Source organism: Pelmatolapia mariae, linkage group LG1 (assembly GCF_036321145.2).
Source record: "Pelmatolapia mariae isolate MD_Pm_ZW linkage group LG1, Pm_UMD_F_2, whole genome shotgun sequence".
Classification (NCBI taxonomy): Eukaryota; Metazoa; Chordata; class Actinopteri; order Cichliformes; family Cichlidae; genus Pelmatolapia; species Pelmatolapia mariae.
Window position 1 is genome coordinate 36,583,199 of NC_086227.1, and position 18,133 is coordinate 36,601,331.

The following is an 18,133-nucleotide window of genomic DNA, read 5'->3' on the forward strand; positions in this document are numbered from 1 at the left end:
TTTGCTGTTTAGGAAACAAGACCCATCACTTAAAGTTATTTTGTAATACACTACTTTGTTTTTTATGCATTGCACAAAAGGTCTACAGCTATGAATGTGTCCTGGATTTTTGCGGGTGTGCTGACATGGATAAATTTGCTTCATCACCTGACATCTCACTAACAGAATATTGGCACATTCTGTTCAAGTACCCCTCTGCCCCATGCTTCTAACAGGAATGCTCTAATTACACGTGCTTTTTACACACTCACATCAAGTGCCAAGGGGCCAATATAACTGAGGGAAGTGATTAGGAACATGACAGCAACAACTTGATGATACTATTATTTGTAGCATCCTGTGATGACTTTTTGTCATCTTTTTTGCTTCAGTGTAAACACAATTAGTCCCTCTTTGGTAACGGAACAATGATATGTCGATCATGGGTAAAGAAAATTTCCAGGATGGATGCATTGGGGAAAAACCAAGCTGGCAGCAGACGTGTTGCAGGCATCACACAGTGTCTCCAGGCTCTTTCACGTCTGTCACATATATTTAGTGTGAACCTGTCCTCGAAGCATGGTGCACTGATGGTAGATCTGTAAGTTCTAGTATTCTCTAACAAATGCCAATTGAGCTGGATTGTGCTTGTCTGTGAGCAAAAGAACGCTGGGCCCTCATGCAAAGTGTTAGTGTCATCAGAAAAACATGCACCCGAGTAGCCCACTGGAGGACACTTTCTGCTGTTACTCTTTGCACAAAGGAGCAGATAACAGCACTGCTGCTGGGTTGATGTCCTACTACAGACATGTCCAGGTCTTTTTGTCCATTACCTGCCACCTGGTACCTCCTCCACACTCCTGAGACTGTGCTGGGAGACACAGCAAACCTTACATTGGCCTGGATATGCCATCCTGGAGAAACTAGACTACTGTTGTAACCTGAATGAGTTGTCGGTAGCAGCAGTGACAAGGAACCTAGAAAATGGTAGAGAAAGATCAGTCAGAAAGGAGCAATGGTCTGTCACCACTAGCTGCAAAGTCATTCTGTTTTGCATTTATTTGCACTAATGCTGGTCCAGTGGATTTCCAACGATTTATGGTTCCTAACTGGACAAGATGATAACTTAACTAACTTTAACAGAATTTAAGTTATACTGTGAAGATCATGTTTATTTCTTTCTTTCTTTCTTTTTTAGCAATATATTTGATTTTGAGCTCTTAAAATGTTAAAAACATAGCAGAGCATCTGATGTCTTATGTTTAAAATTTCCTTGCTTAGTGCTCAAACCAAACTTACGCCCACGGTGATGATATGACAACATAACGTTCTCTGAATGCCATTTTCTTTTTATTTATCTCATAGTCTTCCTAACAGATATGTTCGTACACGTATACGCAGTTATATACGAAGAGCCAAAAATACTGCAAGATCACGTGACGACGTCTCCTCCTGAGCAGCAGCCGGTTGTTTACGGGGTGATGAGGACACACTGCTGGCCAGCTGTCAAAATCATTAGACAGTAGGAAAACCAGCACAGGTACCACTGGGGAGCACGGCTCTGAACCCGTCATCACTTAACGAGCATAGTTTATGTTAAATGTGTTCGTGTTCGGAAGTTTTAGCACTATCTGAATTTAGACAGAGAAACGGGAGAAAGGGGAAGTCCGTTTGCTACAAGCTAGCCGCAAAGAGCCGAGACGGTACAGGAGGTAAGAAGCTCCGCATTCAAAATTAAAGCCAAAATTACAATTAGCCAATTCAATTCGTGAGAAATTAAAGCTGTGTCGCTTGATAAAAGATGGGGAATTTCTGCTGTTAGGGAAAAACAAAGAAAAAAGCAACTTCATGGTTTTTCTCAAAGAAATCAAAGCTATGATATGCAGTGAGTCGGCTCAAACAATAAGCTAACGGGCTAATATAATTTGGATAGTCTCACGTTCTAACTGTTGTTAACTTTAAGGTAAACTAGACCAATTTTTTCCATTTTATTAATTGTTACACTTTTTTGTTCGTTCATTATATATCACTATTCACCGCGCACGTATTTTCATTTTTGAATTGAGGTAAATGCTTAGTAACGAAAAACCTGATGAACGTGGATTTGACTGATAAAATTGACAACAAAATGTAGCAAGGTTGCCTTGAAAAATAAAGAGAGAATGTGCGAGAAAATAGAGAAAGCCCTTTTCTACCAGAGATGCACAAGATGTTTGTAACGTTATTTTGAAAGTCTTAAGCGGAAGTAAGGTTATTGTTTTAGGAAGAAAACACCGGCTGCTGCTGTTTTGCGTTGACAGATGTTTTATTTTATGTCTTTGTGAGGTAGGCAGGGGACTGGCAAGAGAGCTATTAGATCATATCCGTATATAGAATAATTCTCTAGCCTTAAAAACAACATTTTACAGATTTAATTTAGGAAGAAAAAATTTTCACATCATTATTTATTAGATTTCCAACAAATGTATTTCACAAAGGAGGGAATAACGTGTCATTGAACGTGCTGCTTTTGCTCAGCACAACAGTACCGCGTTATAGAAAACAAAAAACAAAAATTAAAGATTGTTACCGTGGTCCACTCTAATAATTACATAAAACAATAGACAAATTGTAACTACAGCAAACAAAAAAAACCCCAAAAAAGCCCTGCTTGCTTTTGTTACTAGGGACTGTCTGTTATCGTGTTTACCTGCCTGTAGCTCCTCCTGCACTGCTGAACACACATCTTGAATGGAATGCAGGGACAGATAAAACCTTTCTTTCGTTGTAATTGCAGAACATGCTGGCATGCTTGTTGAGACCAGTGGAATACATGATGTGTACAGATAGATTTCAGTATGATTCATTTCACCTACTAATTCCTGGTCATTTTTCTTCTATAAAAACTACCCTCCTTGCCATCACGTCTTTGTTGCGCAATGTACAACTGTAAGCAAAATATAAGAAAGCTTGGAAGCAATTTTGAAATAGTTCTCATGGGAATATTTCTTGATTCTTTTACAAAACAGATCTTCAAAAGCAGGATTCGGCTAACTATTGGATACGGTTTTTTGGGTCTGTTAATCAAAAGAATATGAAGTGAATGAGGATGCAACCACTTGGTTCATGAACACAATTTTCCTCTGAAATGCAGCGATTTTCCTGAACTATAAACATTTTTGTTACCAACCTTATTTTTTAGCCACCGTTTCCAATGTGGAAAACAAAACAATATGTTTATTTTGTTTTTATGTTATACATTGTCTTTGCCTTACATAATTCATCTGTATTTGTTTTTTTTTATTGTTTTCTCATGTTTTTAACTAATTGTGAAGCATTTTGGTCAACTCTGTTGCTTTTAAATGTGCTATAGAAATAAATTTGATGTGATTTGATTTGAATGCTACTGATTTTAAACCAGCTTTGGGGTTGCGGTTACTGAAGCTTGATGTACAGTACTGATTATCTAATGGATAAAAATAACATGGATATGGATTCAGTTCAGTCAAACAATCTAACAGTTAGATATACTGTGCTTGGAAAAATCTTCTGTATATACAGTAGTCAAGTGTTTCTTAACATTGGACAGTTGACCTACTCAGCAGTGTACTTTGTTGTTATTTTTATATTTTAGCCTTCTTCTGAAACCACAGGGAGAAAGTCAGTTGAAATCCAGAATATCACAATTGCATGAAAAGATCTCCAAGGGATGCCTGTTTAGTTTTAACTCTCTTTGAATGCTGAATCCTTCTTGTGTTGTGTAATCTTCAGGATCGTTAGCAGAGTTGCATGATACCTGTTGCACTTCGCACATATGGAGATTCACACCACCGTCACCCTTCGCTTTAATGAGGCACAGGCAGCCTAACGCAGCCATGAAGGCAGCTCTATCTCCTCTGTTGTTGAGTGATGAGTCAACAGCTGTGAGCTTGTTTGACTCATTGATTGTTAAATTATCATGAGGTAAACAGGTGGTGTGCTGGTGAGTTTGTGCGTGAGGAACAGATGCCTAATGATTGAAGTGAAGCATGTACCTCACATGCACACAGAACAAGCAGCTGCCCATTAATGATGATTAATGCAGAATATAATAAGAGTTAATAAGCAGATCATCATATCAAGTTGTGGTCATGTAATTGAGCTGTAAATTGCACATTCCACACTGACAATACAGAAAGCCACTGATATTCTAAACTGCTTCTCCCATATTCAGACTACTTTTGCAGCCTTATAATTTCTAATTTGGTTTTTATTTTCAAATAATTATTTCCCTTTTAACAGAAGTTAAAGGCTGAACAACCTTCAGCATCCTCCATGCACAAAGAAAAATGTCCATGTCATAGCCTTATAAATTATGTTTGCCCACTTGTCTACCTCTGGCAATAAGTGATACACTGAGAATCAATCACTGGTCATTCCTCTGACTGCTGAGAATTTATTTACTCTCTACTACCAATAAGAATTTTCTTCTTCTGGTTCTGTTGGACAGGTTGTTTCAGAGGTTCTCAGAAATTGACAAGGGACTGTAGCACACACAGCCGGTCTTCAGTTTTTGCTGGTTTTGCCCTGTTGCAGCGGCACCATGGCCAACCGTGAAGAGTCCAAGAAGATCAATGGAAATTCTGGCGACTCTTCTACCCTTTTGGAAACACCCAAAGAGAGCATGCAGCTTAAAAAAGAGATCTCATTGCTTAATGGAGTCAGTCTGATCGTAGGAAACATGATAGGCTCCGGGATCTTTGTGTCCCCAAAGGGTGTCCTCATTTACAGTGCCTCTTACGGACTCTCACTAGTCATCTGGGTGATTGGAGGTCTATTCTCAGTAGTTGGGGCCCTTTGTTATGCTGAGCTGGGCACCACAATCACCAAATCAGGAGCCTCTTATGCATACATACTGGAGTCATTTGGTGGTTTTATTGCATTTATTCGTTTGTGGACATCTCTGCTGATTATTGAGCCCACAAGCCAGGCAGTCATAGCCATCACATTTGCAAACTACCTGGTGCAGCCGCTCTTTCCAACATGTGAGCCACCGTATGCGGCATCCAGGCTCATTGCTGCAGCATGTGTTTGTAAGTACTTTAGTTCTGTTTATATCCAACTTCTGTCTGCTCATATCTATCTAGCCTTTTCTGCAGTAGTAAGTGTTCCTCTCTTTCCAGGCCTGCTGACATTCATCAACTCGGCGTATGTAAAGTGGGGCACCCGTGTTCAGGACATTTTCACCTACGCTAAGGTGGCAGCCCTGATCGTCATTATAGTCACTGGCATCGTCAAGCTATGCCAAGGTGAGTGGTGACGACAGTACTCACCTTTTCATGTAGTTTGGAAATTATGATTAAATAACATCCACAGACAGATGATCCCTTGGCTTTAGTGCGTGTTGGAGGTTTTCTAGGTGTCAGGAAAATTAATTTTGTTTTGGACGCATAATTGATGGGATGTCTATTTGTCAGTTAGGAACTTTTTAATCAGGATTTCAGTCCTGAATTATCAGTGCAGCTGAAGAAAGTTAACAGTGTAGCTGTAAACCCATTCTTGAAATAGTACAGAACTTTCATAAAATTGAATGTATCCTCCAGGTCTTAAAGCAAACCCAATGCAAAAGCAGTCTTGGAACTCATTGGATAGTCCTCTAATTTACCTGGTCAGGCCAACAACTATTTATGGAGTCTTCAAGTAAAGTCAAGACATCTTCCTCTTCTCTGTGGTGGTCATCGCCTGCAAATGCACACTATTAAAAAAAACAAAACAAAAAAACAAGTTAAAAAAAATCTAAATCATCAGATGGCAGCCACCAGTCTCAAGTAATCCTTCTTTTGATCAATACAAAGACTGGTTAACTTCATCTACACAAAGTCTACTGTAATGTGTTTGGTGAATAAACTGAAACTATAAACAGAAACCAGAATCCTTCCAGTTCCAAAGATCAAGTCAATTAATGATAAGGTCTGTATAATCATATAGATATGCATTAATCCTGATTAATGGATTGCTTTAGATTGTTATTATTTCTGAAGGTCAGCAGGGCCTTCAGAAATAATAACACTTCTGCTTAGGAGTAAAGCAGAGATCTTTGCATGAAACTTTATGACAAATTGACTCTGGATATATTGCTTCAGTAAACATTTTCCTAAGGACTTTATGGTCTTAATCGCAAGTTCAATATGGTATAAATTTTTGAAAATTACAGGTTCATTTAGAATAAAATGAGTGATAAAGCAGGGGCTACCTGAAGTCAGCTACTAATTACCATACAAATGTGTCCTCAGAATCCTTTTATAACTGCTTGGTGCTACAAACCAAACTGAAATCTCGGGAACCATCAACATACTTCTCGTCAGAACACCTAATGCTGTGTATCTGTGGCATCTTATCACTGTTAATTTGAATGCAATGAAATTTCACCGACTGTTGCTTTGATTGTCATGTTTCCATTTTAGGCTATACAGGCAACTTCGAATCATCCTTTCAGGGGTCATCTACCGACCCTGGTGACATTGCATTGGCGCTGTACTCTGCCCTGTTCTCTTACTCTGGCTGGGACACTCTCAACTTTGTAACTGAGGAGATCAAAAGTCCTGAAAAGTACATTTTCTTTTCAGTGTTTTTTTTTTAAATATTATTATTATTTTCCTCAGTAGAAAAGATGTGACAAAAATACTCAGCCTGATCAAATACCCTGTTTTTCCAGGAACCTGCCCCTGGCGATTGCCATCTCTATGCCTATTGTCACCATTATTTACATCCTCACTAATGTTGCCTATTATGCTGTTCTGGATGTCAGTGCTATACTGGCCAGTGATGCAGTTGCAGTGGTGAGTAAACAAACTGAAGAGAAGTAGCTAATGAAATGGAAAACTATGCATGTGTGTGAGTTTAAGTTGTTGAACCAGTTTCTGTGTACTGCTTAGACGTTTGCTGATCACACGCTTGGTGTAATGAGCTGGACCATTCCCATTGCTGTGGCTTTGTCCTGCTATGGAGGCCTCAATGCATCTATTATAGCTGCATCCAGGTAGAACAAACAAATATGCAATGATTTAAGAAGTGCAATAACTATGCTGTGGTGATTTCTAATTTTTCTGTAAACAGCATGAATGGTATCCATGTTATGTATTATTTTGTGTCCAGGTTGTTCTTTGTGGGATCTCGTGAGGGTCACCTTCCAGATGCTCTGTCCATGATCCATATACAGAGATTCACTCCGATTCCTGCTCTGATCTTCAATGTATGTAAATAGAAATGCAGATTATAGTGGGAATCCACTCATTACTACTGATTGCATTATTGAAAGTCAAAGGTGTCAGATTCATTTCATGTGTGGGGAAATGAAAGGACATAATACAAACTGCTATTGTGGGGAAAAAAGGATCTGGGTGATATATTGCAGTCCTAAGGGAAGGGTTCCCACGGACTGCTAAATTGTTACATTTGCAGTGTTAATATTGTTGCAGACATGCTGTTTTTGGTCCTTGTTGTGTAAGTGCATTGATTTTTATGGCTGAGAACAGTGTTAAGTTCAGCTAACATCAGGCCACCATGGCTGAGGCGATGATTATAGAGACCTTGTTGATATGCATGGATTGTTTAAATATTAAATAATGCCACGTTCATGTAGCAGCAATGCTCAAACATTGAACAGGGCCATAAACCATAAGGAGCCCTTGCCACACTTCTCCCAATGTACTTGCTCAAACTATGAAATAAACTCAGCTTCTGGTGTCATTTTCCCCGTCTGCTGTCCAGTGTGTCATGTCGCTGATCTACCTGACAGTGGAAGACGTCTTCCAGCTTATCAATTACTACAGCTTTAGCTACTGGTTCTTCATGGGGCTGTCCATCGCTGGCCAGATCTACCTGCGCTTGAAGGAGCCAGACAGACCCAGACCTCTTAAGGTATCCTAATGTGAATATGCCTAAGGACAGTACAGAAAAATGCAAAGTATATGCAGTAGCTTTCTTTTTGTTTTACCATTAAATCATTTATTTAAAGACATAATACTAACTGATATTGTAGTGGCGAATTTATTCTTTTTATAATTACTAAAACTCCATGTTCAGTGTGAATATGGGGTGCATGTAATGTTAGAATGTGGTGTCGCTCATTTTAATTATGTGTAATTATAGTATTAAAAAGTAATGGAACAGATTTAATGCTTTAGAAATAAATAAATAAAAAACAGCTTCTAAACACACTTTTCTGCTTTGCCAACATTAGCCTGACTGTTTCACTAATAAGTAAAGTTACAGTAACTGGATGGATGTTACACTGAGGTATGAAGAATGTCACAGTGTAGGTTTACTCATATAAAATCAAAAATAAAGATGATGAAGCAAATATTTTCATACTATGTTTTTATTTAGGAGGGTCTGTTTTTGAACTCGTGACTCTCTCTCTGCAGCTCTCATTATTATACCCAGTGGTGTTCTGCCTCTGTACCATTTTCCTGGTGGCAGTTCCTCTCTACAGCGACACCGTCAACTCCCTGATCGGCATTGCCATTGCCATGTCTGGTGTTCCAGTCTACTTCCTGGGTGTCTACCTGCCAGAGTCCAAACGACCACCTGTCATCACTAAGTTGCTGCGTGAGTGCACCACATGGAAAGCAAGAAGGATTTGTCATTTTCACTTAACTTCACCTGAGTCAACAAACCAACACTGTGTTGTCTGTTTTCTGCAGGTTCTCTGACTGACTTCACCCAGTACACCTGCTTCTGTGTGCTGACTGAGATGGACAAAAGTCAATAGACTCTGTTACACTTTAAAACCCAGGAGTGTGTCCATCCTCACAGCCAACAGATGTGGCCTTCAGCTGGATAAAACAAACACTCCTTTGTTTACCGTCCACTCTCATGCCAGAGTTGTTTACAGCACTGAAGGTGCTGCAACAGATGCACATATTCACCTAAAGATTTTTGTTCTGGGAAAACATTTTGAGGTGGAGTAGAGAGGTTATACAGTTTATTTATTATTAATACTTATTAAGTTTAGCAGGTAATTTTTTATATATACTATATGCCTTTTAAACAGTATATGCCTTTGAGACTTCACTGGTGCTATGAACATGACTGCAGGGACCAGAGCATTATGCAGGCAAATATTCTCTCCTGGGTTCTAACTAAAAGGTGTGAGTGTGTTTAACATTGATCTAAACTATTGGTCCTATTTATTTTCTAATGAAAAAGGGGAGAAAATACTGCTGCTGCTATTTGAGGACAGTGACTCATTCTGTAATGTCATTGCCTTTATTTACTCTTGACCTCATTGCTTGTAGTTTCTTGAGGGTTTTTTTTTTTTTCAACCAACATATTTTCCATGTGTTGAATTCAGTGAGTTTTGAGTGTTTCAAGCTGACCAGCTGAGGTGGGTTTAGTGTAATTCATCCTGTTTCACAGTATGAGATGCTGTAAACCTTTAACACATAACTAATATGCACTATTTCTTTTTGTTCTTAATCATGTCCACACAGACATTTTGTTCATTCCACATCTTCAGTCCAGTTGTGGAACTTCTGCACATCCTGTCTTCTAAAGTAAACTATGCTCCAGACATCTTATATCTCAGAATCTTCATTTCATCTCAAAAGAGAACCTTTTAGTTTTAGATTTGGAGCCTTGGTTTTAGTCCAGTCTGCCAGCTGTTGTTGTATGCACATAGCTGCTTTATTGCTTTTGAAATCTGTCTGTAAAATTCCATAATTATTAGTTTAAATGATCTGTCCTGTCAAAACCTGACTGCAAATGAGAAAAGTTGCAGAAGAAACAGCTAGCCTAGCTGGCCTACAGATATAAACCTGGGACATTCTGAGTAAACATCACAGAGCGATCACTGTTAAAAAGCAACTTTTCAGTTGTGTAAAAGCAGAATAGCCTGTGTTATTCCTTTCTGCTTACTTTAATTGATTTGCTACACAGCAACGGCCAGCATCTTAAGCAAGATGTAGCGAATTGTGGAATTATATGTAGCAATATGTGTGACTTGGCAAGGTAGATGTTTTTATAATAGAGGTTGTTTTGGGGTTTTTGACAGGGAGAGTTAGATAAAAGCAGCTCAACTGATCAGTCTAATTCTGAGTACATCTAATACTGCTGTTTAGTCAAAGCAGTCCCTGTCTCAGAGATATGATCCTGAGACTGGTTTTATCCCAGGAATATAAAGGGTGTGTCTGTGTTATCATTTGCCTGGCTTGAAAAACACCAGGAACATTTCAGAAGCAAAACATTCAGTCTGTTCAGGGTCTTCCATTTTGAAATTAGACTAAATAAAACATTCAGCAGACGTCCTGCCGTTTCATCTGCTCTGTGTAGCTTGAAGTTGGTTTCATTAAGATTGATTAGCATTTTAGCTATTTTTGACTCACTGCATTTTAACATTAAACCACATGTTTTCCAAAATGACTAGCAAATGTAAGTAACTAAAAGCAAAATGAGAAATTGAGTGAAGCTGACTGTGACAGGAAGATGGCGCCTTTGCTCGGCTTGACTTCTACCTGACTACGTTGTATTGTATTTTATGCTTTTATATCAGCCCTGACGTTTAATATATGGAGCTATGCTGCTGTGATTTACGACCGTTCATCCTTGCTCCACATCAAAGAGTCTATGGAAATCTTTATGATGACTGGGACAGTTATAGAAAAACTTTCCCCCCACCATTTGTGCACTCTTCCACCTCACCGGATTACTTTTTGCTACCTGCGAAATGTGCCCTAAGCAATTCCAAGAAGAAATCGAGGAAAAGAGGCTGAAGGGATGGAAGGATGGATTCCCAGAACACCGGCATCCAGGTACACATCAGACGAGCCTACAGATCGGAGATTTCCCGACTCGTCTGGAGGAGTCCCCGGTTTCTGCTGCCAGTTACCCTTCTGGATTTGGTTGGAAACACGTACTTGCAGCCACTACAGCGTGGATCCTGCCCATCTGATGCTCTGGATTTTGCCGATTATCTCCCCACCTCACAGCCTGCATTGCACAACCGGTGGTTGGTCCCGCTGGTTCCGTGGAGCTGCTGGAGACCTTGCGTGCGGACATGGTGAAGTTAAAAACTCATAGACGCATAATAACTGAGACTACTGCTGAGAGGTTCTCCATTATGTTTGACAGTTCTCTACTTTTTACCGGAAACAATGTAAATGCTCTTATTCAGTCTTTTAATAGGGAATGCACATCCATCTTGGATCAAGTGGCACCTATTAAAACAAGCTCGGCTTTACAAAAGAAGACATGCCCTTGGATAAATGAGTCTATCTTAAACTTAAGGAGAATATGCTGCAAAACAGAACGACTATGGAAGAAAACCAAACTTGACGTACACAGGCCCCATCTTCGAGATCTCATGCTCTCCTTAAATGACACGGTGAAAACTGTTAGATCAGAATATTTTTCTAGACTCATATCAAAAAACAAGAGAAATCCCAAGTTAATTTTGACAAAATTAGTGCCATTGTCTCCCCAGATGTGGTACCTTTAGATGTACACTAGTAATAAGCTCCTCCTATTTTTTGTTGATAAGATTAAAGAAATCAGTGCTAAAATCTCCCCAAGCCTTTCTTGTTCTTCGAGTCAGGCACTCCCTTTGTACTCCTGGTCAACTTTTACAACTGTAACTTATGATGAAATAGCAGCCCTGGTGGACAAAATGAAGCCATCCTCGAGCCCCTCAGACATTATCCCCACTAAGCTTTTTTATTAATGCCTTTGACACCATTGGTCCTTGGGTTGTGAACCTTTTTAATGTTTCTCTTCAGACTGGGGTGTTCCCCAGCTTTTTTTTAAACATGCCATTGTGGAGCCAAGGCTCAAAAAACCCGACCTGGACCCAGCACTACTTCAAAATTTAAGACCTATCTCCAAACTCCCATTTATGTCAAAACTCCTTGAGAAGGCAGTAGCTGTCCACCTTAGGGCATACTTGGAGAAATATAACATCCATGACCGTTTTCAATCTGGGTTCCGTAAATTGCATTCCACTGAGACAGCACTACTGAAAGTTACTAATGATATTATGATGTCAGCAGACTCCGGAGAATACACAATCCTAGTCTTGTTAGACCTTACCTCAGCCTTTGATACAGTCAACCATACCATCCTGATAAACAGACTGAGAGACCTGGTTGGGATGTCTGGCTCTGTTCTAGACTGGTTTTCATCTTATATATCTGAAAGGAGTTTTAGTGTGTCTGCAAACCAGATCATGTCGGAATCTACAGAGTTGTTTTGTGGAGTTCCTCAGGGCTCTGTGCTGGGACCTATTCTGTTTTTAATATACATTTTTCCTTTAAGCCAGATAATACAGCAGTTTCCTGAAGTAGCTTATCATCTTTTTGCTGACGATATTCAGCTATATTATTCTTTTAAGCCTGCTGAAGCTCATAAGCTCTCCAATATGATTGGCTGTTTAACCAACATTAAATAATGGTTGAACAATAATTGCTTACAGCTAAACCCGGCCAAAACAGAAACTTTGATTATTGCACCAGGCAGTGCAATACCCGATATTAAACGGCGACTGGGTGACTTAGGTTCCTCACAGAAACATAACCTTAGAAACCTGGGTGTTATTTTTGATGAAGCTTTTTCTTTGGAGGGACATTTAAATCAGATAGTAAGAACCTGCTTTTTTCACTTGAGGAACATTTCTAAACTTAGATCCATCGTGTCAGCAAGTGAACTCGAGATGATAATACATGCTTTTATCTCTACAAGACTTGACTACTGTAACAGCCTGTTTACTTGTCTAAACATGAAAAGGGTAGCCCGCCTACAGGTTGTTCAAAACTCTGCAGCGAGGCTACTGACCCGCTCGAACAAGGGTGCTCATATGACCCCTGTTTTAAAGTTGCTGCACTGGCTACCAATCAGATTCAGGTTCCATTTTAAAATTCTACAGGGTGGGCCATTTATATGGATACACCGTAATAAAATGGGAATGGTTGGTGATATTAAAGTCCTGTTTGTGGCACATTAGTATATGTGAGGGGGCAAACTCCTCAAGATGGGTGGTGACCATGGTGGCCATTTAGAAGTCGGCCATCTTGGATACAACTTTTTTCAATAGGAAGAGGGCCATGTGACACATCAAACTTATTGGTAATGTCACAAGAAAAACAATGGTGTGCTTGGTTTCAACGTAACTTTATTCTTTCATGAGTTATTTACAAGTTTCTCTTTGTTCACAGTCATTGACATGTCGAAGAGGTTAACACGTGAGGAGCGGATCGAAATTGTGTTGATATCTGGTGACAGGGGCGGATCTAGAGAAATTTTCTTAGGGTGGCATGAGGGTGGCAAAGAAATCAAATGGGGTGGCAAATTCAAAGCCTGTTTTTCCCCCAAATATGCAGGTGGTTACATATGGTTAAAATGATTCAAATGCAGTAAGTATACACGTTTTTCATATAAATATAGTCTATAACTTAATTATTCTCTTTAGCCCACATAATTACACACTTTAGTTACATAAAACATGTGAGTTTTGATGTTATGTACTGTATAGCCTGTATAATAAATAAATATGTAGCCCAATAAGTATAAAATCCAGAAAGCTACACAACATGGGGCGGTTCAATTACAAACAGAAGTCTAACTTGAGTTTCACACTGTTTTTTGTTAGAAAACAATCACATTGTTACAGCTTAAATTACACAAAATGTCAGAAATCTGCACTGTCATGAACAAAAATGTAAACCTAATTTTTCATGACTTGTTGGATCAACCTACCTCAGGTCTGAAACACAACTGCCCATTTTTGACTCCTTTTGAGTTTACGTTTGTACCGGTAGTTCACCCTCAGATTGTTTCATATGATTTTTTCCCTCCTGCCTTGTTTGGTATCATTCTTTTCAGCTCAACTGAATTTAGTTGTTTTTTTCACTGACATACTGCATTAGTATTACTGATCTGAAATCACACAAAGAACTTAAAATCCTAGTAGTATTTTTCACTGTAAAAAAACCCACAGATATGTTGAGTACATTTTTATCACTTGAAATGCAAATATAAATTGTACATTTTGTAAGCATATACAACTATTTATCTAAAAATGCAGCCAATACACCTGCCGTTTTTTTTTCATTTTGTACAACCATTTAAAAATATTACTAAAACTAAAATGAGAGAACAATCAGGTGTCGCAATAAGATGCCCCACAAATGATGTGTGCCAGTAAAAAAAAAAAGAAGTTTGTCCACCAAAAGGCAGAGAACAGCACAGGGATAAGCCTGCAGGCCTGACAACAGCTGGTTTTCGTTACAGCGTTTACACTGCAATGTGCCTTTGTGACATTCATTAGTGCCCTCACTGACACACAAAACAAAACGACTACACAACAGAGCAACTACACAAGACAACACAAAACACTAAGTATACACTCCACACTAAACGTCACAAATCTCCCACATCTAAAAACTCTCTCTCTCTCTCACTCACTCACTCGCTCTGTCTCGCTGCTGTTACCGTCACTCCCAAAACTCTCCCCTCTTCCTAAACAACCAAATCCCACGTGTTGACTTTTTTAAAAAAAAAATTGGTCGACATGGTACATTTTTCCACCGATAGGAAAGAGGTGGCTTTTTTCCTTTCTTTACTGTTTTCGCACTGTCATTAGAAAACGCTTAAAACACACACACACACACACACACACACACACACACACACACACACACACACACACACACACACACACACACAAAAACGTGACGACAGTATTTAGAAAAAAGCGTGGCTTATATATATTATCATAACTCTGGATTTACTGGCCTGTAATTAAAATTTAAAAACTTTGAAGTCCGAACTTTGAATGTGGGCTGAAATAAAGACTCAGCGTGGCTGCAGCTTGTTGCTACGTCAGCTTAAATCAGTCATGTGATTTGGAGGTGCAGCGTGTGGGTGGACCACAGAGGGTTAATAACACTCACCTTCCTTCCATTTCCAGAGTGTAACATCCAACCACCTGTGTAAAATCCGAAATTCCCATGGTGTTGTTCAAAATGTGCTCTGGCACAATCATAAGCATCGCTCGCTACTGAAAACAAGAAAAAAAGCCGGTCCTGCTATGGACTGAACCATTTGTTAATGGTGGAGGGGGGGGGACGACACTATGCAATATATTCAGTTTTAGCATTTATATTCACTGTTGACTGTAACTACGCTCAAACTGTTAATGCTATCTTATTTTAATAAACAACACTGTCATATGCAAAACTGGGGTGGCACTTGGGGTGGCAAGGGATCATTTTAGGGTGGCACTTGCCACCCCATGCCACCCTTCTAGATCCGCCCCTGGTCACGGACACCAAAGTAATTCCGTATGAATCTGTGGCTCCCCAGCACCGTCTACTCGTCATGGATACGAAGATTGTCAAGCCAAAGCTGCCCAGATGCCAGACAGGACCAAAACAATTCAAATGGTGGAAGGCGAATGAGCACAAGGAGGAACTGACAACCATGCTCATCTCACTTGCAGCAAACACTGACCAACCTGCCGAGAAGATGTGGACTGAAGCGGTGGAGCGCATCCACAACATTGCGGAGGACACCGTTGGTTCAACTAAACCTGGCAGAAAATACATCGAGAAACAGGTCTGGTTTTGGAATGAGGAGGTACAAAAAGCAATAAAAGGGAAGAAGCTGGCCATAAGACTTGGTGGCGATCGCAACCGCATGAAGATTTCACCCGATACCGGACGCTGAAATCGGCAGCAAAGAGGGCAGTGGCCTCTGCGAAAAGACGACACTACCAAGATCTTTATGACCACCTCCAAACCCCAGAGGGGGCCAATAACATCTACCGACTCGCCAAAGCCCGCCACCGTGTGAAGCAGGACATCGATACGAACCATGTTGTCCAAATCAAGGGAGCCGACGGGCAGGTTCTGTGAGACCCCCGAGACGTCCTTCAGCGCTGGTCAGATTACTTCGCTGGAATCAGCAATGAAGAATTTACACATCCGCCTATCCCACCCGCGGACCCAGTCGCAGGGCCTGTCACACCAATCACCACTGCCGAAGACCGAAACACATTCAAGAAAATGAAAAACGGAAAAGCCACAGGACTGGACGACATCCCAGCTGAAATCTGGAAGATGATGGGCGACCGCGGTACAACATATCTTGCGGCGCTCTTCAACCGTATTATGGCCGAAGACAAAACCCCCCGAGCTTGGACAATGAGCATCACAGTGCCCATCTGGAAGGGCAAGGGAGACATCACAGAGTGCACCAACTATCAACCGATTCATCAACTCTGCCATGCAATGAAGATCTTCGAACGTGTCCTGGAAAATCGGATCCGTCAACTGGTCACAATCACCCTGAACCAGTGCGGCTTTGTTAAGGGCTGTGGAACTATTGATGCCATCCACGTGGCCCATTTGCTGATGGAAAAGCACCGGGAAAAGAACGAGACGGTACATATGGTCTTCCTGGATCTGGAAAAGGCATTCGATCGGGTCCCCCACGAGCTGATTTGGCGATCACTGATCAGCTGCAATCACCACATCCATTGAGCCTCCTGTATGCAGATGATGTGTGCCTATCAGAAATAGAAAACTGCCTAGCCCTGCAAACCCGAACACAAGATTGGCTCTCTGAAAACGGCATGAGCCTGAACATCAAGAAGACTGAGTACCTTGATTGTGGCCCCCAGACCAACAGTACCATCACTATCGACGGCGAGCCGCTAACTAAAGTTGCCCAATTCAAGTACCTCGCTTCCCTTGTCACCTCGGACTGCGAAACTCTACCAGACGCCAGACTCCATGTCAACGCAGTGTGGATGAAGTGGCGTCAGGTCAGTGGAGTCTTATGCGACAAGAGAATGCCAATCTATCTTAAGGCGAGAGTCTATAAGTCGATCATGTGCGCAGTGGCACTTTACGGGTCAGAGTGCTGGCCAGCGACGACCAAACACACCATGGAGATGAAGATGCTGAGGTGGCCACTGGGTCTCACACGACTTGACCGAGCGAGGAACGAAGATGTCAGGAAACGATGGGGAGTGACACCGATCACAGACAAGATGCGAGAGGCAAGGCTCCAATGGCACGGCCATGTTTTCCGTAGCGATAAAAACTCCATTGCAAAGACAGCCCAGCAATTAGATCTGGGTGGCAACAGGCCACGAGGAAGACCAAAAAAGCGCTGGATGGACCGAATCAAAGATGATATGAAGGCTGCGAATGTTACAGCAGAAGAGGCCCTGGATAGGAAGAAGTGGAGGAAGGCATGCAAAATATCGGACCCTGCATCGTGGGATATAAACCGCTAGGAAGAAGAAGAAGATAAAAAGTGTGTCTGTGTATGTGACATCCTTTGTCTGGCTTGAAAAACACTGGGAACATTTCAAAACCAAAGCATTTAGTCTGTTCAGGGCCTTCCCTTTTGAAAGTAGACTAAATAAAACATTCAGCAGACGTCCTGCCGTTTCATCTGCTCTGTGTAGCCTGAAGTTGGTTTCATTAAGATTGATTAGCATTTTTAGTGAAACTGAAAGTATCATTTTCAGTGGGCCTGATCAGCTCCAGCAGCAGGAGTCCAATGCTGTTGTGCCCTGTCTATTCTCATAGCTATTCTTGACTCACCGCAATTTAACATTAAAACACATTTTTTCCCCAAACCCGACGAAAGGACTAGCAAATGTAAGTAACTGAAAGCAAAATGAGAAATTGAGTGAAGCAGGACAAAAATTACAGGATGACCGTTAGATATACATTCTTTTTTAGTATTTTAAACCATCAGTTTCTACTCAATTTCTAATCCAGATGTTTATAATTGCACTATAGTGGCTGTTCATTTGGCGACTTTTGTAAGCAATTGAAATGACTGCTGAGGATTTCCGAAAAAGTTATCATCATAATATATAGTTTTTAATGAGTTGGTTGGTAAAGTGGTTGATTTTATATCAACCACTTTGATTTTATATCAACCACTTTACGTTTATGATGCAGGACAAAAACACTGATGGTCATTTTTATTTTCAAAGCTTCCAGGTGTTATCAGGATACTTTTTCATGAATTTATGAACTGTCATAAAATCTTATGCATGCTACATGTAGTCTGCTACACGCAGCATGCATAAGATGGGATTTCTTGGCTTATATTCCGTCTAGTCTCAGCTACACAGACACACAGAGTAAAAGGTTATTTGTGGAAAGGGAAGTAGAAAGATTTC

General features: G+C 40.5%; 1 protein-coding gene and 1 pseudogene across 1 annotated transcript; both read left to right on the forward strand.

The window, feature by feature from the left end:
• The first annotated feature begins 1,509 nt into the window (after positions 1-1,509).
• Positions 1,510-9,549, forward strand: slc7a6 (solute carrier family 7 member 6). The gene is made up of 10 exons (XM_063468810.1): positions 1,510-1,691; positions 4,448-5,030; positions 5,121-5,246; positions 6,402-6,546; positions 6,653-6,776; positions 6,873-6,976; positions 7,093-7,189; positions 7,708-7,857; positions 8,364-8,547; positions 8,643-9,549. The coding sequence occupies exons 2-10, from the start codon at positions 4,541-4,543 to the stop codon at positions 8,708-8,710; spliced, it is 1,488 nt and encodes a 495-aa protein (XP_063324880.1). The 5' UTR covers positions 1,510-1,691; positions 4,448-4,540; the 3' UTR covers positions 8,711-9,549.
• Positions 9,550-10,663: 1,114 nt separating this feature from the next.
• On the forward strand, positions 10,664-17,594 carry LOC134626908 (uncharacterized; annotated as a pseudogene).
• Positions 17,595-18,133: the final 539 nt, after the last annotated feature.